The sequence below is a fragment of the Epinephelus fuscoguttatus genome, linkage group LG19 (genome assembly GCF_011397635.1).
Source record: "Epinephelus fuscoguttatus linkage group LG19, E.fuscoguttatus.final_Chr_v1".
NCBI lineage: Eukaryota > Metazoa > Chordata > Actinopteri > Perciformes > Serranidae > Epinephelus > Epinephelus fuscoguttatus.
In genome coordinates this window covers 9,994,869-10,020,282 of record NC_064770.1, presented here as the reverse complement: position 1 = coordinate 10,020,282, position 25,414 = coordinate 9,994,869, and the positions used below count along the sequence as shown (strand labels likewise).

Below are 25,414 nucleotides of genomic sequence, written 5' to 3'. Positions count from 1 at the left end.
AGAGGAGGTGGGGGCAGCCCCTCTACTCCACACACCCTGCTCTCACGGGTGATGGAGAGGATATATTTGCAGCTTCTTTAGAAAAAGAAAACAAACAGTGGAGGGCCGGGAGAGGAAAATAATGAATTAAAGCTCAGGCATTATAATTCTTGTGAGCGAAGACTCAGTATCCCCCCCTATTTAATCGGATGTAATCTACCTGCTTGGCAGCATTCCAATCAGATAGTTTCAATTATGCTCTTGTAATGCCACTCTGTGAGGAGGGGGAAAGTGCTGAGCAGAGCACTTTGCAGGCGATTTGCAAATAACAGCAAGGGAGTCTTTTAGAGAAATGACTGAACAGGAAGCCGGAGAGTTGCTGGAGTTGACAGCTCTCTCACTCTCTGGTTTGCTGGCTTCGGTGGTGACGGCGTGTTTTGCATCCCACCTCCTCCTCCTCCTCCCTGTGACAGCAGCTGTCGGGACAGTAAAGTGCCACTGAAGGTGGCCTCCTATGGTAATACGGAGGTAATTATTTTCCACTGCAAAACCACCATCTCACAACCAGGCAGGCAGGTTGGAGCCACGGGAGCGGTGCACAGAGGCAGGCATCCCGGATCTCAGTGACACTCCAAGTTATTGAGTTAGTAGGATGCAGTCTGGTGTGCTTGGGAGTCAGCAATTCAGTATTTGTGTTCTCCGTATGTGTATTTGCCCCCGATGTCAGCGTGCTACCGGCCTGTCTGAGCGCCGAGTGAAAGTTAATCTGGATGTTTGCAAACACACAACTGCGCTTGCCGTGATAAAAAGCCAGACAGACAGAGCTGGAGGACAGCGGTGCTCAGTAGTCTGGCAACATACGCTAAAGGTCGATAGTGTCATGTGTGACCGATGAAACAGATTGACCCGCGGGGCTCTGGTACCTTGTCACCCTCCACGGTCCCAGCATCTGTCTGCAATGTGTCACCCCCGGGGCCCAACATGGCTACTCAGGCTATTAACCTCCAGCGCGCGAGGACACGGCCGAGTTAAGACCCCTCCGCCCGTCTCTCTCAGTCACAAATCCACTCCTTACCAGCCGGCTGGCCGGCTCGGTACATTTTTTGGCCCCCGTGTCCTTCGCCACTTGTTACCCTCCGGTCCGGAAGTCGTCAAGCCCATGCGGGACTTAGGAGGCTGTCACCAACCTGCCCTACCTGCATGGCTGCAGGGGAGACAAAGTGGGACCTTGAATCAAACAACTGTCACTGTTAACAATGTATGTCACCATCCCGGAATGGGCCATAAAAACCAAATAAATGACGGCCATTACAGTGGAGATTGTGATTATGATAATGAGAATAATAAAGGCGATCATCATTACGATCATGATGATAATGATAATACTGTGATGATGAATTATAATGAATAAATCCCTACCCCATTTCCTAAATGGTGGGAAATGTATCACTAAGAGTGGCCTGCAGCCGTGTGACAGCCTCAGAGCAGGGTGAGGGTTATCAGTGTGTGTGCGTGTGCGTGTGTCATTTGAACCGTTTGTACTCTGGCAACAACCTACTCCCTTTTCACGTCTGTATCTCAGTACAAGATTGTGTCTGTGTATGTGACTTCCCAGCCAGTGTATAGTGTGTTTGCCATGCTCAGAGAGCACTTCCCAGGAGACCTTGCAGTTTACATATCACATTCAAACAGCTTTTGTGCTCAATATCTGCCACTTCCACTCTCTCGTTTCTCATCCTCCCCTCCTCTGTGTGTTTCTCTATTTAGTCTCTTTCTGAGTCACCGTCTCTAAATCAGGGTTCATTTTTGTTCATTTTAATCATAGCAGAATGGAGACTGTTCCCAGCAGAAAGACCACAGCACTGGCTGTTTGTGCATATGCTGAAAACAATCTTGATTTCTTTCCTGATGGGTGACCTCTTGTGGTCAAGCAAGTAATTTCTGTCCACTCTGTAGTAATTGTAAAAGTGGTGCAACGCTGTTACACACTTGCAAATCAGACAAATAGTTTTGTGTCTGACTTTGACACCACTTCTGTCTCTTACCAAGCCAGCGTTGCAATCGTTTAACCATGACTCTTTCCAAAGTTCAAATATAAAGCTCACTAATTAACAGGGCATTTCTTGTTTGTTTTATCCCAACATAAAGAGGAACACAAAACTGACAATTTGTGGTTTTTAGGTGCTGATATTCCTTGACAATGGTTCATCTTTCTGCTCACTGCTTCTGTGAGGTGTCTCCAGCCTTAGAGTGGGTTGCAAGATGTGGTCAGCAGTTACAGCCTTCAGTATAGGTCTCAGGCATGGCTGTATCAAACCTGGCAACCTAACTGTGACACCAAGACTCCAGGAAGTCACAACACCGCCTGTTGTTCATCTTAGAATATCAAGTTGTCGCTTTTACATCTGTGTTCACGTACGGCTTCACAATGTCAGTTTCACAGACACTTATTAACTGCTAACTAATCGGTTGATTTACAGAAGAAAAAAAAACTGCGAATGACGTGAAATACAAGAGGGATTTCTTTTTAGTTGGGCGCTCCATTGACTCAGTGACCATTATCTCTGAATTTGCCAACGTGCCATCCATTTAGAGAGGGTAACATTTAATGTTTTGTCTTCTAAGTGTTTTACCTATGATTTTATTTCCTATAAGCTTTTCTGACAGACAGGTGGCTAGCCACATTAACGTGCAGAGACATGTTGCCCACTGTCAACCTTTTCAGTCTCCACTGGTTAGCTAACTTTGGTCACTTTGCAATATGCACCACCTGGGTCGAGTGGGAGCTATTCAGCGGTGTTCTCATTCGACCATTAGCGTCACTGCTTGTAACGCTGTCCTGATGGCAGTGCGATGTTGCCGAGGAAACATGGTGGCCACCCTACAGTTTCCCCTAGGTAGCACCAGGGAGCAAGCTGCTTCACTTTGAGCCATAAAACCCCTTTAGCATTAACTGTAACGTAAAACCCCTCCAGCACTACTAGCCATGCTGATAACACTGATAACAGCGCTAATAGAGTCAACAGTAGCAATACTAAAAAGGGTTTGGGATTAGGATCATAGATTTTAATAATAACTAGGTACCGGACTCCAAGATGGCGCCTATTCATTCCAATGGAATTGCTCGCCTGGTGGTGCATATGCCCAGAAAGTTTTCTAGGTCCTGGGTTTACTACGCAGTAGTGTTTCTCTTGCTGGCCATGCCTGCGAGTTCACACTCAGCTCATAGACTTTACATTGTGATGACATCACAGATTTTTAAATCCCTTTTCTCAGCTCCAGGAAATATTTACAAATATAAGACCTCCATAGATGAAAAATTCAGAACAGAAAGATTTATTATTAACCTTGTTTGCAGTTTGAGGTGTCCTGTCAACAGTTTTACATGTGTCTTTTATAATGGTGGTCCATGGGGAAAATGTTTTTTTTTTTCCTCTCTCTTTTTCACTGCTAGCTGGGGTTAACTTCTACCAGACCCTAGTGGTGTGCAGTCACTAAAGAGTACCAAAATTAGCTTGTAGACTGATATGTGTTACCAGTCGGAAATACCCTCTGCAGTTACCTTTGTAGATTGCTGTTGTCATTTTGTGAGAAAATCAATTAAAGTTCAAGTAAAAAAAAAAATATCTGCGGTTAACTGATCAATGGTTAACCATTGACATCTGTAGTAGGGCTTAAAACAATGAGATATGTGATAATTAGTGAGCGTTCACAGTGCCGGACGATCCAGATTAGCCGCTCCCAGTCTTTATGCTAAGCTAGGCTAACTGCCTTCTGGCTCTACCTCCACTTTAAATGTTAATACATTGATGCTGATCTTTTGATTTAACCATCTGAAAGAAAGCAAATAATCCTACCTTCCAAAATCTTATTTTGATTAAGTAATTTTTATCATTGATTTGGTCTTAGCTGCTCAAACTTAACTAAACCTTAAGTACTTAGATGGCATGTCAGAAAACATGTGGGCTTATATGAATAATTTAACTGTTAACTGCATTTTAAAAGACACTAACCAGTGACCTATTTTGCCAAACATGAGGACTTGTACGGATAGACTTATCCCACAATGGTTCATGAAAGAGAGCATGAAAAATCCTGTTGACCAATGAGGTTTTGTTTGCAGAAAATGCATCAGCAAAAGAAACTGCCTCAAAAACAAGGTCCATCTAAACAGACAAGCCACCAGCACCCTCAGTGAGATCCATCACTGGTGTCACAGGGAGAAACAAGTGGAATTTGTCATTGACATCAGACACGTCATTTATATAGAAATGTCAGCATAGCATTCGCATAATGATGGAAACAACAACGCTGAGGGCTTTGGGCCTCGCACTCTGATGGCTGTGTGCAAACGTCACCAATAATGTGTCTTTAGTCTAGACATGTCAGGGCTCTGTGGGATCTATATCCACGCCTTTTTGTCAGCGCCTTCAATCTTCCCTGTTGCTCAAGAGCTAAGTGCAAGAGATTAATAAGTGGATTTGTAATGCACAACCTCAGGTTTGACACAATAAGTCATCGGCTGTTTATCGCTTTGGCTTTCTTGCCGGATTGAAAAATGGCAGACGCTGAGTAAGTTAGTTAGCCACCCTGCACCCCGCCTCCCTCCTATTTCAAACCCCCCTTCTTGTTCTTCAGGACCGCGAGGTACAGTATACTGTAGCAGCTAATGAGCAGCTTGTGTCTTCTCTGTTTGTTTCCCTCTGGCAGACAGATGATGTGACGCAAACAGAGGGCTCTCAGCAGCTCCAGCTCCAGCACTCAGACTCTTCAGAGAAGCAGCAGCCCAAAAGGTTACATGTCTCCAACATTCCCTTCCGCTTCCGGGACCCTGACCTAAGGCAAATGTTTGGGGTGAGTACCTTGAAGAAAAATTCCAATACATTACAGCTTGAGTTTTATCTTTGTAGGTTTGGCCTTTTTCAATCGGTTAGAGTGGAAATCGACAACTCCCCCCACCCTAACGTTTTCAAGTGGTATTATTGTTAGTGCTGCTGTAGCAAAGGCAACCAAGTCACTTTCCATTTTCCTCAGAGCCTACCAACATTTTCCACAGTTTCCACAGTTACAGCTTTTATTCAAGCATCTGCCATTTCTGCTACTATGGATAGTAACTGCAAAGAACCTACATTCATACTCTCTGGTAACTGGGAATAACTGGGGATGGGTACAGCTAACGAGGAAAACAAAAGGGTTATCCTCTTCCTGCTTTGGTTGCACAATAGTTGACACACTTCCTTTGTGCAGTTAGTCGAGCCTTTGTTTTCACAGTAGATCGCACCCGGCTGCAGAAAGAATTGCATAGTTGAAGCGGCGCTTATAGGAATGAAGTCTAAACACAGATGGTGTCATTGTTCCAGAGTCGTCATATTGTGCAATCAACATTTAATTGATAATGATTAGTTAATGCAAAAAAGTCGTCTGTTCCCACTTTAATATAGCACTGTACTTGGTAAGTTCATTCCTGAGATCTGAGAACACAGTAACAACGGAATAACAAAGTCAGAAATACAAGCAGGCAGGTGACCAGACAGACATGCTGGTAATAATTCTCATTGCAGACAGTGTTTTATATTGGAGGTGCCCCACCATGCCTGAAACAAAGAGTGCCTCTGCCAGCGTCAGAAGAAATTCTTACACCTTTATGAAATAAAATATTTAAGGTTCAGGAAAAAAAAAATAGTAGTGGGGCTGAATCACACAACGAAGGCCATGTGCTGTATTTAAAGAGTGAGGCGATTGCTGAAGACAGCTTCTGGTAACTGGCACCTGCTAACTACATTTTCAGGAAAAAAGAGAACCTCCTGAGTTTCTACAAGTTGGGAGAAGTAAAGAAAACAGCCCAATCAGTCACAATCAGGTGCTGATGGCTGAGAAAAAAAACCCCTCACCGCTACACTGACCTCAGGCTGAAGTTTTTTGAGATATGGAACCCAGTACGGTGATCATTTGACCGTTCATCTTTGTCCTCTCTCCCTTCTCTCCTTTGGCAAACCTGCGGTTGATTTAAAACCCATTTGATCAACTTGATGTGCTCGAGTTACTCGCCCTGTCGGAGTTCTTTTTAGCAATGTTGCTGTGTCCCCAGATGTCGGCAATTAACTTGATGAGAATAGGAGTGATGGCCAAACCTATGAAGGAATAAACAGAGTTAACTTTAATTTCTTCTATCGTAGTCATTAGCAGTAGACATATATCAGAGTTTAAATAGCGTTTAAAGCATGACAGAATAGCTGAAATCAGGACTTTCCACTGTACACATGCAGAGTGGTCAGCTGAAGACAAATGCAATCAGATTACATATCAGCACACCAGAGGTCCTCAGCAGAAATTTCCTCTTTCTCCCTCTCTGTCTCCTGCCCAATTAATGAGGCAATGAATAGTTCAACAGCTCACCCTTGTGTCTCACAAAAGCCTCAATAAGAATTGAACCATACATCCCCAATTCAATAACCATAATGGATCTGAATGGAAACGATTGCCAAAAATGTACTTTAAATGTTATGCGCTAATTGGACCATTAGAACCCAGAGGCGTTAATTCTCGTCGTTATGAAGACAACATCCAGCTGATGATATTAATTACTCGAGAGCCCTGGCTGTGGCTTTATAAATTGCAGACAACATGGCTGCTCGCTCTCGCTCTCTCTCTCTCTCTCTCTCTCTCTCTCTCTCTCTCTCTCCCTCTGATTGTTGGCTTTATTGTTCCCAGCTCTGGTGCAGGTCGTGTGGAATCCAAATCGCCTCAGTAATTAGCTCGGAGGCTTTGTGTGCCTGACCGACGCATGCAGATATACGATACAAAATTGATCGCAGCCCACCCAGTCGCCCTCAATCACTCTCTCACCCACGTGGTGCCTGGTCCTTCCTGTTACATGCCCCCCCGCCCCCATCCCCTTCTTGGTGGTTGGCATAGTAGAGGATTGTGGGATTGATTGTCTTGGGTAGAACTTGGCAAGGAGATAGCTGGTGCGCTCCACCCTCTGACATGGCCTCCACAATGGGCCTTTGTGTGATCAGTGTGTGCAAAGCCTCATCCCTCTAGCTCTAATGGCTTCTGGAGCGCCACCGGCTCAATACGCCATTACTGTTGCGCATGAGTGAAACCCACAGACATGCGGCGGGGAAGACAGGGGAGAAGGAGAGTGGAGGTGCTGCACGGCCCACTAAAGCAGGCCCTTTAAGCGGAGCAAAGCCCCGCAAGGAGCTCCATCTGCTCCCACATGGCGCACGGAGAAACCCTCTCTGGTGACGACAGCACCAGCGGGAATCTTTGGAGCCAGCACCCAACAACAAGAAGGGAGGGCCCGAGATGCACCCTGCATGCCACAGGGTTAAGGGTGTGGAGAAACCTGTGAGCCTTTAACGAGGCGCTGAATGAAGGGCTCATTAGGACGACCACAGCGGACCTTAATCAGTAATTAGAAACTGTGATCTCTGAGAGCTAGCAAGTGCAGGGGAAATGAAAACACTCCAAGCGGCGAGCGAGCTCTGCGCGGCGCCCATGCTGCGCTGCTTGAGGGTGCCCTCGTTTGTACGACTGGGTTCTTCAGCAGTGCTTCTCTCAGTGCATGTAAGGGCTCTCACAGCATTCCCCGGAGCAATCAGGACCTCTGCCCTCCCCCCATCCTGCTGTCACGCTGACTGCTGTGCCTGAGCATGCACTACACTGGCACTCTACTGTTTGAATACACAGGGCTGCTGTAGCGTAATTACAGCTTTCTTGAGAGCTTTAAGATATTCAAGCAAATCAATGGTGGAGGTACAGTGGCCTCGATATTATGTGTTGCTTCCAAACTGGGAGCCTTAATGCACAGAAGATACAGTGTATTGTAATTTCATTTAGGAAAAATGCCACACTGTATCAAAGGACCATATCAGTGTGTTTTAGCTGCTCAGCTGCAAATTATATATAGTTTCTGCTGACCACTTTTAGAAGCATGCTATACATCAGTGTCTTTTTTTTCTACCATTCCAGGCATCCGTTGGATTCTGTTCATTTCTGCGTAGATATCAAATATCAGTCCAACGTCTATTTCTCTGTAATGTATTTGAAGTGCACAGCGTTATTTAATAATGATAATGTAATGGAATATAGAATATAGAAATAGCAATGAATGGGTGCCTGGAACAGTAGAAAAAAAACACATTCAGATGTCTTAAATATTGCAGCATGATTTGCAAGCTGTAATGTAAAAATAAAATAGGTGATTTTTGGATAAAGCATGCAAACCCTCTGGTGTGGTCCTCTAACTAGTGAGTGCTTACCTTATGTCTGCATTTTCATGTTGATATTTGATTGTTTTAGTCATCTATGGATGGATGGATCTGGCTGCAGCCTCTTAGATGACGTCAATCTCCCTTGTCCTCCCTCTGGAGACTCCTCCCATTGAAGCTATTGTTTATCGGTGCTGCTGATGCAGCTGTTTCTGTGTGTGTGTATGTGTGTGTGAGTGGGTGGGCGGGGATAGCAGCGCATGAGATCACTGGTGAGCAGCGAGCAGTCCCCAGCGCCATGTGGAAATCCACAAAGACGACTTCCTCTGAAACTAATTAATCGACGCCACAAGCCCATTACGCTCGGTTAAAACAATTAGCATCTGCACATTGCGTGGGGGAAGCATTGTCATCTCAGGCGAGAAAGGGGCATCACGCTGGGATATAAATGCCTGTGTGTGCGATTGAGCCAACGCATCCCATTCGAATCAATGGAGCTGAGCGCCATATGAGGCAGATGTGTGGATAGGATCTATGGAATCCTTTATATAGGGGAGGAGATACACTCTGCTGAAGCAGGAGAGGTTTTAAATAACCAAGCCTTGTTTTTCCGTTAACTCGTTGTGGTCAGGTCGCCACATAACCCTTTCAAGTGCTGCTGGGGGGGGCACATGTGTTTTTCACTAACCCATAAACCCTCACCTCCTCAAGCCCACTCCACTCACTTCAGCCAGATAATAGCCAGCTCCTCCTAACCCCTATTAGTGGCTCAGTCAAACGATCCATCCATTCCCATTGAGCGTCGACCACATGGAAGGCCCATTTCTTCCCTGTTGTGCCGAAATGAAGGCGACGCGGACCGCTTGACAGGGTAATTACTTTTAATGAAATAATACGGCCATTGTAGACAGCAATTAAAAGTCGCTCTCACTCCACTCATTAGAGGAACTTACAGTTTACTTTCATTCCTCTGTTTTCTAATGATCCGAAGGCAGGCCTTTTAAATCGAAAGGCTGGAGCACGTTAACCCCCGGGGACTGGCCCTTAGGCCCTGTTGACTGTGAGAGCACACAAACAAAGAGAGGACGAGAGAATCAAGAAGAGATAGGGAGAGAGAAAGAGAGGAATATAAAAGGATAGCAAGGTGTATTCCACAACTGATCCACCAAACTCTCCACAAGTCGGAGCTCAGTTATCCGCTCTGAAACTTGAAGACGTGAGTTTTCCCCAGGTGATCGCGAAGGTGTAGGGGGGTTCCATATCTCAACTTCAAAACATAATCTGACACTTCTCTTTTTTCTCTTTGTGTTAAAACAAGCGAGCAAACAAACATCAGAAATGCTGATATGTAATCAAAGATCCAGTATTTCTACAGATGCTGTGATCTCATCTCATATAGCACTGATAGAAATACAAAAACGCATTAAAGCAGCAGCTATGAGTTCTCTTTTTAAAGCACGCCAGCCAGCTTCAAGAACTGTTTGCCGAGCTAACAAATGCAAATTGACCACCATTTCCTCACAAAAGTAACATTTCCATATTGCCTTAATGGTTTTTCTTTCTCCAGTCGTCCTTCTCATGAATTCACAGTCAGTGAGGCTTTCTAACTCCATCTCTGCCCCGCTCTTCTCTCTTTCTTTTCTCTCTGCAGCAATTTGGAAAGATTTTAGATGTGGAGATTATCTTTAATGAGCGAGGATCCAAGGTAAGTGAACTAGAACACCAGCTGCTTCATTACCATGTACTTCTTCTGTTTCCTAATGATGGCATTAGTGTAGTGTGTACATTGGCTGAGAGTAGTGGTCCCTAAGCCTGGTCCTGGAGAGCTGCATCTACCATGCCTCTCTCTTTCTCTTTCTCCCTCCCTCCCTATTGTTTTTGTTGTTGCAGCTCTAACCCAAGTTGTGAATCATTAGCCCTGTCAATCAATTCATTATTGAGCTGTTTCACAATTCACTTAATCCACCAGCAGGCTGCAGGTCCTGAAGCTTATGGAATTGAAACTGCTTGTTTAGGGAGCGGGTGTTTGAAGCCTGGGTGTTGGTCCTATTATTCAGGTTTTCTCATTTTGTTTTTTACATATACTATAATTCAGGATGAGAATAACACTCTCAGGGGTGCTTTGCAAATAAATTTAGTTTAGCTAAGAGAAATTTGAAGGCTAATCCTACTTTCGCTTCACATTTCAAGCTTTGGACAAACAGGACGTCATGTGTTTGCTATATGGAAGCTTTCACACAATGAATTAATGCCCACATCAAAGCTAATTTAATTTGCGATTTTAAAGGAGCCAGTTAAAGAACGAGCCCATGAAAAGACCAAAACCAACAATGTGTTAGTCTGTCTCTCAGCACTTCCCCACTTCCCCGCTCTGTCTGTGGCTTGCAGCCCAAAGTCCATTGGTTCCCATTGAACATGGGAGTCTTTAAAACTGGGTCACAGATATACAGATTTATTTTTAAAAGGCTCAGTATTTTTTCTTAAACAGCTGGGAACTGTAGTTTTTGGTGAACATTGCTTGAACAGGACAATATAGTGCTGCTGTTAGGGACTAGTATATCCACATCATCCAAAATGAATGCTTCATCATACAGTTTGAGTAATTTTTCAGTCATCACATTTCGATCAGTGTTCATACAACATTTTTGGAAGTTACTTTGAATTAAGGACAGTGTCTATGCCATCCTAACTTAGATTCCTAACTTGGGGAATCCCTGAGTTAGGACTGTTTCGTAATAGCTAAATACCTAAATCATAATATAAGACAGGATTTCTTCCTAAATGCAGTTAAGAAACATGTCTCTGTAATACCAAAAATCCTAAATGTCATCCTAAATCGAGATAAGACAGAATTTCGGACTTAGGAAGTCTCTGTAATGAGGCCCCTGGTCCCAAAGTACCACTGTGATCATTTTCAAGTTGTTTTACTGCAGCATTTTTTAATAATTAAACACTAAAGTCATACTCAATATGCATACGTTTTGGCCAGTAAAAATATGCATGTTCAGAATAATTTCATTTATTTACTCAGTGGATATAGGCTGTTGAGTGTTTGGGGTGTGTGGGCCTCATTCACCAACCACTCTTAGGAAGAAATGTGTCCTTCAAACCCACTTAAGCTTTTTTTCAGGACGATTCTGATATTCACTTCTCTTATTTAGGATTTGTTTTTAGGCAAGGACAGAATCTATGCATGCTCAGAAGCACACTTACATAAATTGCTGACATGTTCGTGCAAAATAAATAATTAGTTATTGCGTTTTCTTCAGTTTTTTAGTTGTGTATTATAGGATTTAATATTTATTTATTTAATATTTTTAATATTTATTTTCTTCTTTTTTTCACAAAAAAGAAATGTTTTTGACATCCCATGCATCTTTTTGTGTTACTAAATATCTACAACTGACACTACTGAATATGAGAGCTCATTTGGCACTTACTTCCTGCAGAAGCACCTCCATTTTAGTATGATTGAATTGCTTTTTATGTTTGGAGTCTGGTGCTTCACCCTCCTTAGACTTTGTTTTGGGCATTCTCATTTTTTTTTCTTCTTCTTCTTCTTCAATGTCTGTATGTGCACATGGCCCTACAGTCTCATGCCCTTATATAGCAGTTTGCGGGGTGTTTTACCTATGCTAATTAGATCGACTTGCACATGCTTTCAACTTGTGAGAACAATGGGATTCATCATTATAAGAGCAAAAGTGCAAACAATTCTGCGGTTTAAGAACATGTCATGAATCTTACAGACTTTTTTTTAACAACAAATTTAAGAAAAAACATAGGAAGATATTGGTGAATGAGGCCCTATGTTAACAGTGTGCCTATAAAAGTATAAAGACTTACAACTGTATATCAATAACTGTGTATACACACTTCAATATTTGTTGATTTATCCCAAGTCATATCTTCATGGCCATACTGAACAATACTATTACGCATCGCACATTTTGCTCATATTGTGCCAGCCTAATGTGATGCTCCAGTGAGTGATTTCCAGCAGCAGGACGATGTAAGTGGGAGTCAGAATAAAGTACACTGTGAGATTGTGGATGCACATTGATGTGTTTTTAATATTTTTTGGACAAAAACGGAGCTTTACAGCAGTGAGGAGTGAGGCTTTTGACTGCACAGACAAACTATGGTTTTGGTCTTTTGATGGGATTTGTTGACATTAGGAAAAATCTATAATAAAGTCTGCCCGATCCTCAGGTCAGAAATATTCAATACACATTTTACCTCTTAAAATCTATCCCACTTAACAGTGTCTTCCCTGCACAGCTTTGCTCATGTATGTATTTCAAAGACAATCTGAACTCCTTAAGGTAGAATACCAACAAGCCAGCAGAAAAATAGCCACAGCGCTGCAGTGTTACTGCAGTATCAGTCTCCTAACCACCTACCATGGACAGGTGAAGCCTGCGGTGGTGTGAACAGCCGAGTGCTCCTCATCCAGCTGTTCATTTAATAGAGTGTACTAAGCTCCACAGCTTTCCATTCATAAAGGAGACAGGATCCGTGGCTGGGTGTTGAGGCATGAATACTATTGATTCCCATTCATACCTGGGAGTAGTTTGGGCTCGTATACAGGCATGCAGGGAGCCCAGGAACCAGGCGACGCTGCCGCACTCAGCCCCCTCTGCCAGACAAGATTGAGCACCGGATAAACCTGCCTCCTCCGCCGTAACAAGCATTTATTGTTTGTGCCCTACAAAGCCATTACCCATGATGCCTCTCTCTCTCTCTCCCGCACCCTGTGTGCTATATAATGAACCTACCAGGCCATTAATAAACAATCTATTTTCTATGAAGCTTTGGCAATTTGCATTCAATATGTTTGTCTCCTTTGAAAAATGGTGGCTCCACTCTCCCCTCTTGTAAGCTAATTATTTGTGCATGATAAAAAAAAAAAAAAAGATAGGGGGGTAACCACAGTCGGGTGAATGTCCAAAGGATTAATTTTGCCCTCAATTCCTTTTTTGAATTTATTTCTTTATCTCTCTCTCCCCAAGGACAGGTCCCGTGTTATTTATGCTAGGAATAGCAGCCCGGAGATCCTGTGTATGCATACGAGATCACACCGCTCGCCATCTCTCACATGTATTACATCCTCAAGCAATTATCAGGCAGTGCCGGCCATGCTCCCTCTTTCCCTGCCCATACCTCTATATGTATATATAGAAACCAAAGGAATGGGACTTGTTTGGCCAGCATATCTTAATGCTTCCGCGATCGAGCTCAGGTCCAGTATCCCAGTCCACATAACTCAAGGTAGTGACAAACCCCCCAGGGGAGCGAGGGAGTCAGAGAGTTGGAGGGTGGAGGGGAGGAGATGGAAATGAGAGGTTGGGTATATTTTGGTCAGAGTTTAAAGTCAATATCCTTGCTCTTCTTGATCGTAGAGGATGGTATTTGCGGTGACACCATTCACTTTTTTGCATCAATGAGCCGGTGCAATTTTGCCTCCATAAAAATGTCCTACTTATTAGAGCAGTGAATTAGAAATAGTCAGAGATCAAGTTAACATCTCTCCTCGGAGAATTCGCACTCACTCCTTCTCCTGTTGCCCACGTCTTCAAAGGGAGATGGGGCCGTTTGAGCGGCCGCGCTGCTGAAGTTGTGTAGATAATTATACGACTATTATGGCAGCTAACACAGTGTTTTGCATCCGCTGCTTCCTGACATTCACCCATGGCACCGGTGCTGTGCTGTTTAATTGGGTAAAGCAGGCAGGTTTGTGGGTGTTGTTGTGTGAGGTCATGTCACCGTTATCCTCTCCTCCTCGGATCTCTCTGTTTGCTGTTTCCTGACGCCTCACTAACTGCCTCTAATTAATCTGGCTGCTTACAACTCGACTCTGCCGCCGCTGCTGCTCACCTACTCCTGTCTTCTCACCTCTCTCTTTCCCTTCTCTCCTCCCTTCCCCTTTCTTTTTTCCTCTCTCTCTCTGTGTGTTTGTGTGAATGTGTGCTTGAATGTGTATGTGTGTCCATCCTTCTCCTTTTTCTCTACCGGTGGCTAACGTGGCGCTCTCAGGGCTTTGGGTTTGTAACTTTTGAAACAAGCACAGATGCTGATCGTGCACGGGAGAAACTAAACGGTACAATCGTAGAGGGACGCAAAATAGAGGTGCTTTCATTTTTTCCCTTCTCCCATCATTTCCTACTTCCTGCTTGCTGCCTCCTAAACTTACCTATAAACCCATGCATTAGCATGTGGCTGCTGTGTGTGTGTGTGTGTGTGCGTCTGTGTGGATATCTGCATCCCTGTGCCTGGATGCATGCATGCATAATGGTGCGTATTACTTGTCCTCAGTAGAATGCGGGGTTCCATACATGTCAACCTGGACACGCCAGTTGTCCATCATTACCTGACAATGCAGAATGAATGCATGCCTTCATCCTCTGGGTTCCTGTCAAATCTGAGAAGACCTGCATTCCCCTGTCACCATCGTTTAGTGTTGCCTGCTCTAATTCCGCTCTTGTTTACGACGAGCCGAGCCCCCACTCAGTCATTCTCATCAGGTCAATAGAAGAAAATCAAAGCACTGTCTGTGTTTTTCTTTTGGAATCCATTTGTTTATCCAACCAATTACTGAATTTGGAGAATGACATTTTTTTTATTCATACCTGTGGGTAATTGGTGCATGCTTTCCCCCCTTTTTCCAGTAATTTATAAATGTGTAAGAAAACAGAAATGATGAATAAATTCATGAAAGGCTGAACCAAACTCAATCAAACCAAAGTGCTGCTAACATTTACATAATTTATTTATCTATTATTTTATGAATTTGTCTTTATTCATCTTGGTTTGCTGCCTGCTTTTGGCCCACCCTGGATATCTAGATGGTAATTGTGGAGGTCGGTGATAACACGCTGTGTGTTTTGTTGCTTTGAACAGGTGAACAATGCAACAGCACGAGTGATGACAAACAAAAAAGTGGCCAACCCTTACACGAATGGTAAGTGCCAGGCTGAATCGTAAATCCTAAAAACAATAACATGTAGTTCAGTGTAAATTGAGTTTTTCTTTGTGTTCACCAGGCTGGAAGCTGAACCCAGTGGTGGGAGCTGTCTATGGTCCTGAACTGTATGCTGGTAAGAGACCTACAGCTCCTGCAGTTTGATTTTTGAGTGTTTCTCTCTCTACCTTCCACCACACGCACTGCACCGTACCTGAGGCCACTATCAGCCGCAGCCAATCCCAATCTGACCCCGGAATTTCTACAATCGGGCTCATCCTGAACCTACTGAACATGAAATTCCCCTCAAATCAAAGTGAATCTGAGAGCGGCCCAGATAAGCAGTGGATGATCCAAGCCTCTCTGAGTGGCTGAGGGAGCCTGAGCCATTGTTTGCGCGGTGTGCAACTGTAAAGCTGAAAAAAATGATTTCAGGAGCAAGCGCCCCTGCAACTGTTATCAGATTGTGGAGGCTGCTGCTGTGGATGGATTTGCCAAGTGCGCCAGATTGACTTTTACAGAGCTAACCGAATAAGGGAGATTGAGTGAGCGATATTGTTGGCACCTACCCTGTCGAAGGCCGCTATTCCTTCTGGTCTCAGTAATGGAGGAATGAGATGAGCTCAGTGGGGTTTTCCCTATCTCTCTCTGCCTCGACATGCCAGCTTTATTGCTGTATGTTATATGAACCCTTTGCATTTTAATGAGGGGGAAATGGTACTATTTCATTTGGAAGAAGTGCTGAGCACATCGCGCCACTTTAACGGCTTTCCTTTCTGCTCATTAGACTAAAATCTGTTCATTCCCCGGACAGCTTTACGGCGAACCTCTAAATAACTGTCCATGACAGAAAGCAGTCATCTATCATTTTTATTTCATCCCCAACCCCTCACCCCCTCCATGCCTCCTCCCCTGCCTCCCCCCCCCCCCCCCAACACTCCCTTCGTTTCGACATCTTCCCCTGATAATTATACACACACATAAACATACACACATCCGTCTGTAGGTGCAGGCGCTTGCTCGAACATATATATTATGCCATGGTCAGGTGGAATTTTCACTTAATAAAAAATGTGGACATTAAGTAAGTCTTAACTTGCATAAACAATCGTTTCACTGACCCATATACACACACAACACCATCCCCTGCCCTGCTTTTTAGACCAAAGCATTCCAGCATACAGAAATAGATAACCTATGTAGAACACAGACACTAATACATGTCCCCCTCTTTCATGCGCACTTTCTCCATTTTACACTCACACACACACGCACACACACACACTTCCCAAATCATCTCATAAATCAGAGGGAGTGTGGTCCACCACTCCAGGCAGGGGAAGCAGGAGGGGTTGGGTGATTTATTGGCTGCTAATTTTTCAAGTCGTCTTGACATGGCACTGGAGTTTGCCAAGCCTAAACGACAACATATGCTTGCCAGCTGGGAAGATGGGAAACATAAATAAGAGATACATTTTTGAAACAAAACCGCCCTAATGAGCAGCAAAAGGCCGTTTTAGCTCTGGGGGAAAAAAAAGGAAAGAAACACTGACCATGGCTTTGACTACAATGTTCTTCCCCTCCCTCAGAAAAAAAATATTACACAAGAATGAGGTTCACGGGATGCAGGATGTATTCCAAAATCATCATAGCTACAGTTAATATACTTTTGGTGGGAGTAAAATGGGATATAAAGGCGATTAATCACTGTTTATCAGTCCTCATTTCTGTGCGGGAGATCAGTGAAATTGGGAGCCATAAATCCTGGCTCGGTGACAGCACACTTCGTCTCCATTCGTCCTGGCGCTACAGGTTTATTGTCCTCAAAACCCATTCAGGAGAATGACGGATGAGAGCCTCATGCCGGCTCCCCGCTCTTAACCTCTTCCAGGGTAGATTGGCTCCTCCTACTGATGGAGGAGGGGGCGGTGGGGAGTAGTTGGTAGGGTACAGGCAGGCTGTGGCAACCCCGAGTCCATGTCCTCTGTTGCCACCGAACACCCAAACCTCCCTCAGAAGCTTGCTACGGGGAGGAGGGGGGGTCGTGGTTCAGGAAAGAGGAGCAAGGTGATTGGGTCCCAGTCAAATGGAGGGATTGGCAATAAAACATGGCAGTGGCACAAATCATGGTGTGTGACAGCTGGTAGGCATCTAGTATCTGTGTTCACCTTTGTCCTCTTTCACTGTGCACTGATCTGGTTTACATGAAAACTTTTTGTAGCACAAACCCCAGATTCTGTCCTCCACCACCTCGTATATGTAGGTCTGTCCATATATAACAGCAAACACCTGACTGTCGCTGTCCTGGTTCATTTTGTTTGCTTAATGACACATGTACACATGTCTGTTTATACAGTTAATAAATAATTATGCATACAGTGAGTGGGTGTGTAATTAAAGCTGGTAGAAATGTGAGTGTGTGCTGGAGCAGTGTGTAGACTTCTGTATATGTACACGGAGTTTAAATTAGTGTGTGGGTATCTACATACTTGAACAAATGTTTATTTAATGTGCATATAGACATGCATATATATGGATCTGTGCAATCATTTTTAAATTAGCATGAATTTTCACATTTTCACATTTATTGTATAAAAGACAAAACAACTAAAGAGATTAATATTATATCAAAACATGGAGAATTTTAATTAAATATATAATAAAAACATTCAGAGGCAGATCTGTTTAGCTCATATTACAATAATTGGCAAAGGTTTCTGGATTATTCCTCGTGTTGGATGTTTTCAGCACCATGGACAGCTGCCATTTAGAAATCCCTTCATATGGCCAGTCCCCCCAGGCGAACAGAGAGAGACTCTCCTCTGCAGCTAATTCCTACGGAGACAGGAGACGAGTAGCTTTTTATTCACCGGTTCACATTTTCTGCTGCTAAGGTGGAGTTTTCTTGAGGACTCGTGAAAAGCCAGCAGCTGTATAAATGACAGAAAAGAAAGGCTAATTGCCATCTTAATATATGTAGACAGATCCTTTCATTGTTGGAGTGTACGTTAGGGGGATAATTAAGCTCCAGACTCTTGATTAGATTAAGCTGTTTTTGGTCCCCAGTGCGTGGATTAAGTGCTCATTGCCCGATGTATTTGAGCAGGAAGTATTAGAGAGATCAACCTTGTGGAAAATCAGATCTTTCTTTATGGGAGCCGGTTATGACCCCATCATTGGCACAGAGCTGGATTACCTCAGGTCCAACTGGCTCTGCAGGTATTGAGCTTCTCTCAAGTTGACACATATGACATATGAGGTGCAGCGTGACCCCGCCGCCCTCCGGCGCATAACTCATATTTTCTCCAGCCCCCCTCCCGGAAAAGGTGTTTGACTTTGGTGGCTAGACCAGGTTTGTGCTCTCATACACCGTAGCTGTTGTTGCTTTTCACGGGCTTACCAAGGTGTGACAGTGCCTTTGATTTATGGGTTATTATTGAAGCAGTGTAGCCTATCGCCAACTCATTATAAGTTTACATTCACATACATCACTGCATGCATATTGCATACAAATTTCCAAAAAAGAAAGAAAGAGGCAATTGGACTTTCTGGGGCCCAGAAATAGTAGCGATTTGTTAAGAAGAGGGGAGAAAAAACACACCTCGGAAAACTATCAAAGAGGATTGTTTTTGCCCTTTAGCAACTGCACTCAGATGTCCACTGCTCCAAAAAAAGAGACTAATTTAAATGTCAAGGTCAGCATTATAAATCACTTGGGGGAAAGGGGGCACCCTGCGAGTGCAGGCAGTCTATTGGTACGTTGGCAGCAAACAAAGCGCCATGCACCTTGGTGGGTGTTGGGAGGAATTGGGGGGGGCCTATGTGGGCGTTACCTGGCCAAATGAGACGCAGAGTTTGAATATGTGTGCGGACCCACTAATGGAGCGTGATGTTAATGGCAGAAGACATTAAACCTGGCTCTCTGTGTTTTTAAAAGCACCACTAATCTGTCTCCCTGTCAGCTTTATTGAGGCAGCGGGGCTAGGGTGTGCATCGTTCATTAGGGTGTTCACTGGCTTCGTCCACCTGCAGGGTTAACGCTGCACACAGCACAGTAACGCCGGGCCGTCGCTCCCCAGGCAAAAACCTATACGCCACTGATTATATACGAGCTACCCTGGATCTTCATTGCAGTCTACTTTATCTGCCATTGCGAGGGACTGCCTACCGTCTCCTTGGTACCAGCGGGTTCATCTAAAACACATTGGATACATGTTATTAACCTGTGTTAGTCACCCCCCAACAAGTCCAGACAGGAGCTTCACAGCTCCCTGTCACAGAGTGATCTCTGATTGGAGAAACTCAAGTGGTCTGTGATGAATTTGCCCAAAACATGTCATGGAAATGAATAAAGAATAATAACCTGAGGGGAGGGTGATGAGGGGGCGTTGCTGGGGATGTAGAAAAATGGGGATGACTGTGTTGTTATGGACTAGGCATTGGGGGAGGGAGAGAGGGTGAAGAAGTGAGGGGAAGGGGGGTGTGAGGGAATTTCGATTGCTGGAAGAGAGGAGGCCAACTTAATCATGTCTGGAGATCGGTATGTTTGTATGCACCTCCACAGCTTGTAATCAGACAGCCACTGGACTGATTGAAGGTTAAGTAGGAAGCTGAGGATCACATCGCCTGTCCTCTAATCTGTGACCAGGGACATTTTGCTGCACCATCATGCCAACCCCTTCCTACCCACCCTGAAGCCATAAACCCTCCCTTTCTCATTCACCAGTAGCCGTCAGCAGAGGACATATGTAGCTGTGTGATTGGCCAAAGATAGTCCCAGATGGGTTTCGAGATGGGGGTCATGCTGAGGTTTGGGCCTTGGCTGCCCAGCCCATCTGCTCTATTTTCCCTTGGGGGAAGTCTTGAACATCTAGTCAGGTTGTTCAGCAACGTTCACCTCCCGTTTGACTGTAGCCCACATCTAGAAACGCCCTCTACCTCTCCCCCGTCCACCCTCCCACTGTTCTCCTCGCTGCTAGCCCATTGTGTCTAAACTATGCAAAAGCCGTGGTGCGAAACTAGTGGTATTGCATCCATTACCTGCCTATGCTTCAAGGCTGCCCCTCGCCAGGCATCAGGAAAGGATGCGTACAGCAAATGTGGATCCTTGCTGAGTACGGCACAAAGCAGCGAGCTGGGAAAGGGGAGAGTGCTCGATGAGGCGCACCTAGAAAAGATTAAATCTATTGTTTCCTTGTCTTCCCCATAATGCATTCTGTCATAGGGAAAGCAGTGCCACACGTCTCTCTCTAATGTATTCTGTCATAAGGTAAGCAATGCCAAGTCGAGGATGTTCTCTGAAAGTCATTTTCTCTTCTCTTGTGTGATTCCTTCCATAGTAACAGGGTTTCCCTACCCTGCCACAGGCGCTACGGTGGCCTATAGGGGTGCCCACTTGCGAGGTCGGGGGAGGGCTGTGTACAACACATTCCGCACAGCTCCGCCGCCACCACCAATCCCAGCTTACGGAGCGTGAGTATTGAATCTCTAACCTGAATCTAGAAAACAACAATGAACACTTGAGACAGCGCCAGACATTTTAGTCATGTTCACGCTGTAGTTTGAGAATCATGCTCCAGTTACGTTTGCATGCACATGCTGGAGTTGTACGTACTGCGTTTGTTTGGTGTGCCATATTTTCACAGTTTCAAAAGGGTGATATTTATGTGGTTATGTCTCAAGAGCATGAACTTTATGCTCAACAGGGAACTGTGCCATAATATATTGTTTTGTCCTAATATAGGATTAGACCATGCATTGTCATTTAATATCAAACCACAATTGAGCAATGTTAACTGCCGTGTGTTTTAATAATAATTAGCATTGGGTGTTGCTGTCCATTTAGTTTGTTACTCTCCCATGAGGTGTCTTTGGGGGGTAAAATCATTGTTGGTATCTAGGTATGTACATGCCCTACAGTAACTCTGCTCATCCTTATATTTGTCCGTTGTCTATTGACAAAGGAGGAACTAACAAAGCCACAGGGAGAGCTGTAGAGAGCTGTAGAGAGCTGAGATAGCGTATTACTGGGCAGATCTCACTGGACTGTGACCAGGGTCTATGCTGATCTCCTGGCTTTGTGCAGCCCTGCCTCACACTCGTCTCTTATCAGCAGTGGTCTGTGTGGCCGTGGGAGAGGTCTGACGGAGGCCGGCCGAGGGCCCAGTATAGCTGTCTATCTGTGATTAGATCAGGATCCGTCTTACTGCAGAGAGACTCGCTGCTGAAGCCGGGACTGGAAATCCCACGTCCCCTTTCCCCTCCCTCCCACTCCAGGGCCCTTTGCTACTGATGGCAGCTGGTTGATTTATATAGCAGAGTCATGTGATGGAGCTCCTTCGCTGCCTTCTTTTGTCCTCCCCTCCTCTCCCCACCACCACCAGCCCTCCTGACAACACTGCAGCAACTGGAAAGACAAACAATTTTACCAGAGCAGAAAATTGGACGGGGATGTGAAACGGTTGCACTTTTCGCTTTAATGTGTCATTCATTATTTGTGGTACAGTACACTAAAGCTGCTAAGAGCTGACCCCACAGACCCTCGAATGGTTGAAATAGGAAGAACGTCAGGGGCTGAGATTCAGTATGGCAGCACGTACACCAAATCAACTAACGCTCCTTTCCTGCTCTCTCATTTCACAGGGTGGTGTACCAAGATGGCTTCTATGGTGCAGAGATCTACGTAAGTACAGTTGGCTTTTCTTCTTGCCTGCTTAGATGAAACAGAAGCAAAGCAGACAAAAAGCCCAGCCCTGGAGACAAAAACGTGATCTCCTCAGCCCCCAGCGTTCTCTGGGCCTCGCTGCCAAGCCGGCGTCGATTAGGCCTCTGTCTGCTGTGCCAAGAAACCCAACAACAAAATTTAAAACCCCCTCAGCTCCTCCCTCCTCTCTCTCCTCTCTCTTCCTATGATCTCAGACTTTGGCAAAGAGGCAGACCCAGGCTCAGTGTCCCGTGTCAAGTTAGGTCATTTCTTACTTTAGATTTGTCTGGGTTTTTGAGGTGGCTTGTCTTCTGCAGCCCTCCTCCCCCTTCGTGCTACCTCTTTCCTCCTTTCTCGTGTTTTGTGTTTGTGTACACTCAGAGGGTTTGGCTGGGATATCCCTGCCTGCCCCAGGGGGTCTGCGCAGGCCTGAGTGGAGCCGGTTCCTCCCAGCCATCACCATGTGGGAGATAAGAGGAGCGGCAGCAGATAAAGGGATTAGCCGTCCCTCTGGAGCTGTCCGTGCAGGCAGGGTCATATCAGGGGTTGGCCCTGCTGCACGTCGCCCTTGACAGAGAAAAGCATGGACGCTGTGGAGATAATGCTGAAATTACCACGCTGCCCCACTTTGACATTAGTCAATAATTTGTCCCTTTGATTCTGCTGCTTTTTTTCCCTCTGCCGCCGTCTGCTGAGATAGCGAGATGACAGTGGGCACAGCAGCAATGACAGTTGCCTCTCACTTTCACCCTGTCGACCAGTGTCTGGGAGCAAAATGCTGAACCCCAGTGATATATGACTTACACACCGGCCCACATGATAGGACTGTATTTCACTGGTTTTTATTGTAGCGACATCCACCGCCATAGACGAGACCTGGGCTGTGCTCTGAGTGATATTGTTTGTCTCTCACACTCATTCAGCCACCTCCAGCTAAGTCCTGCAACCCGATGTCCCCTGACCAAGGCCTGGCCAGGTTGGTCCATCACTCAACCCGTCACGCCAGCCCCTGGTGCTTTACTGCCATTAGTTTTGGCACTGGCCACTGCACTGCTTCAGACTGGCCGAGTGTGCGTGAAGGTCTCGAGTGACCAAGAGGAAGCCGTCCCTTAGCCCTCAGTGTCCTCCACAATCATTCAGTGGACAGTGGCTTGCTGTCACAACCAGCCGGCTGATGTGTCAAAGCTTCCTTTTGCAAACAGATGACCTGCTAATACATCAGCAGAAAGGGGAACTGGATGCATACGCAGACGTACATTACAAGTGCTTATACATATGCATGCATGCATCTCCATGTAGAAGCGCACACATACATGACTGCACAAACACACACTCCGCACGACAAAATAACAAATGTGCTGCACTGTTGTGTGCAGGATTTGACAATGTGGGAGAGTGATTTATTGGCCCGTGTTTGTTCAGGCTGTTGCTGTAATCAGCGCAGTCCCAAGGCATGGCTGTCCCACAGGAAGTCATCTGCCTCAAGTCCTGTGACTTCCTGCGTCCATGGAAAAACCTTGAGGGGAATCGGGGGAGCAAGATCCAATAGCTACGGCCCCTGACCTGATTTCATGTGGAGCCGCAGTCGCGACCATCACACCATTGCCTCTCTGCACCACTCTCCATCCGACGTCTTCCCCTTGAGTTTAAAAATGAATGAAAACATGCATTATTAAAAGCCACCTATCCACGGTATGGACGCAGATGGGCACACACTCCACTGGCACTAATAGAAAAACAGTGGGAGAACGGCTTCATTTTTCAAAGAGAGTAATAGCAGCACTCCACAATGAGGTCTTTAATTCCTTCCCCACTCTGGCAAATGAATACAGCGGTCCTGACTCCCCAACGGTCCGACCGTCTTCTGCCTTCTTACTTCATTTGTGAGCCAGGGGGGTCGTGTAAAGGAAAAAGGGTCTCTTCAATAATGTAGCAGCAGAGTCTCCTCAATCTAAAAATGGGCTGAATTTGGGGAGTTGGCTCACGTGGCCTCTGTTATGCTGCTGCTGCTACCCGGGTGAGTCTCCGGTGTGACAATGACTCCCCCCAAATATGCAGCCTCTGAGAACATCAGTCACCCCCCTGTTGCCACCACTTGTCTAATACACCATATATCAAACAGCACCCTCTGGTGTCTGGACGGGACCCTGCAGCTGGGGAATGTGGGCAGATGATCCAAATACTGTGCAGTGACATTTAACTATTAAGGCAATTTAAAGCTCTATGTCTGTATTGTTGTTTCCGTGCGTCTCTGAGATCTAACCTTTCTGCACGCAGGTTGAGCTTAATCATTGATTAACACTGTGGTATTTTTACAGGGTGGCTATGCAGCATACAGATTTGCCCAGCCCACCACCACCGCTGCTTACAGTGACAGGTGAGAGCACCTCTCATCAACTTTCTTTATGTATCAGTATGTTGTACAAGGACTGCTGAATGTATTAAGCGTTGCACGCCTCAACAGTCCCAGATGTTATGAATTATACAGTATTAGAAATCAATACATGAACCATTATATAAACAGTGCGTGGTCTTAAAGAAAGTCCACCCTGAAATCTCTAATTAGATTAATGTATGTTTAATTGATCTTTTTTGGAGTGTTCTTAAATTACTATTTTGCACACACACACACACACACACATCAGCGGTTGGCAGAAGAAACAGAATGTAATGCTAAATAAATAAAACACATGTTGAGTTTCGAGGAAAATGATAGACACGTCTGCACTGTGTTCGACAAGCTATCTTTGTTAATGCGGGCTTCGATTTAAAGCAACAAGTTGATCCTGCAGGCTGTCAAATGGAGGAAATTACTGACTGGAGTAGAAACAGATGAGAAAGATTGAAGGAAACTGAGTACATTGCAAAACACTTCATCACAAATAAGTGTTGGAATGTGGTAAACATCACAGAACGATATCTAACAGTGTGGAAGTAACAAATGGTGGATTTTTGTTTCAAGCAATTACAGTGTTTTTCTAACAAACAGCAACACATCTGAGAGCCAGCTGTAGATGGAGACTGTATGTGATGAATGAGGGGCTGCTTCACCTGCATTATACAATATTCTATGTAGGTTATTTAGGGTTTCTTGCGTTTTTTCTTCTCCAGTTATCTTATCTATTAGGCCAAGCGCCATATTCTTTTTAGCTCGGAGCTAAAGAACACACAAAAAAAGAGACTAACCTTGTTGGACTGGATGAGAAAAGCAGTGATATATGTCGTGACTCTCTGCTTGTGATGGGAGAGTGGGTATATCACTGCGGTATTTATGAATGGCCTCAGGTCTGTGGAAGGGAGGCAGGGAGACAGAGCGAGGGAGAGATGGACCGGCAGGAACTCTATCACTTCTGAGTGATGTCACTCTGGTTCAGGTGTGCTCCGTTTGAGGAGGCGTCGCTGATTCATTTCGGCCCCTGAAAGCCGTTGTCAGCCGGGATGTGGGCTGGTTTGGGAATCTAATCTGGGAAGGATTGAGCATGTCACTTGTGATAACGTACACCCTGCCTGAGCGCCTGAAGATCATATCGATAATGTAAGATTTATCAGGCCTCG

The 25,414-nt window shown here is 45.1% G+C and overlaps 1 protein-coding gene and 1 long non-coding RNA gene across 16 annotated transcripts in view; one reads left to right on the top strand and one right to left on the bottom strand.

Annotated features, from left to right (window-relative positions):
* Positions 1-25,414, top strand: part of LOC125879676 (RNA binding protein fox-1 homolog 3-like) — a 574,563-nt gene that overhangs the window by 529,461 nt on the left and 19,688 nt on the right. For 14 of the 15 annotated variants that reach the window (XM_049561655.1, XM_049561666.1, XM_049561662.1 and 11 more), the window contains 8 exons: positions 4,690-4,833; positions 9,847-9,900; positions 14,232-14,324; positions 15,096-15,156; positions 15,239-15,292; positions 20,496-20,628; positions 21,799-21,838; positions 24,178-24,236. In XM_049561655.1, the coding sequence (XP_049417612.1) occupies positions 4,690-4,833; positions 9,847-9,900; positions 14,232-14,324; positions 15,096-15,156; positions 15,239-15,292; positions 20,496-20,628; positions 21,799-21,838; positions 24,178-24,236 (638 nt within the window). The remainder of the gene's footprint in view (positions 1-4,689; positions 4,834-9,846; positions 9,901-14,231; positions 14,325-15,095; positions 15,157-15,238; positions 15,293-20,495; positions 20,629-21,798; positions 21,839-24,177; positions 24,237-25,414) is intronic. The other variant, XM_049561657.1, reaches the window with a different exon arrangement.
* The window catches only part of LOC125879686 (uncharacterized), a 162,448-nt gene continuing 154,856 nt past the window's right edge, over positions 17,823-25,414 (bottom strand). Inside the window, exon 4 of the long non-coding RNA XR_007447964.1 lies at positions 17,823-17,991. This is a non-coding gene — a long non-coding RNA (uncharacterized LOC125879686). The remainder of the gene's footprint in view (positions 17,992-25,414) is intronic.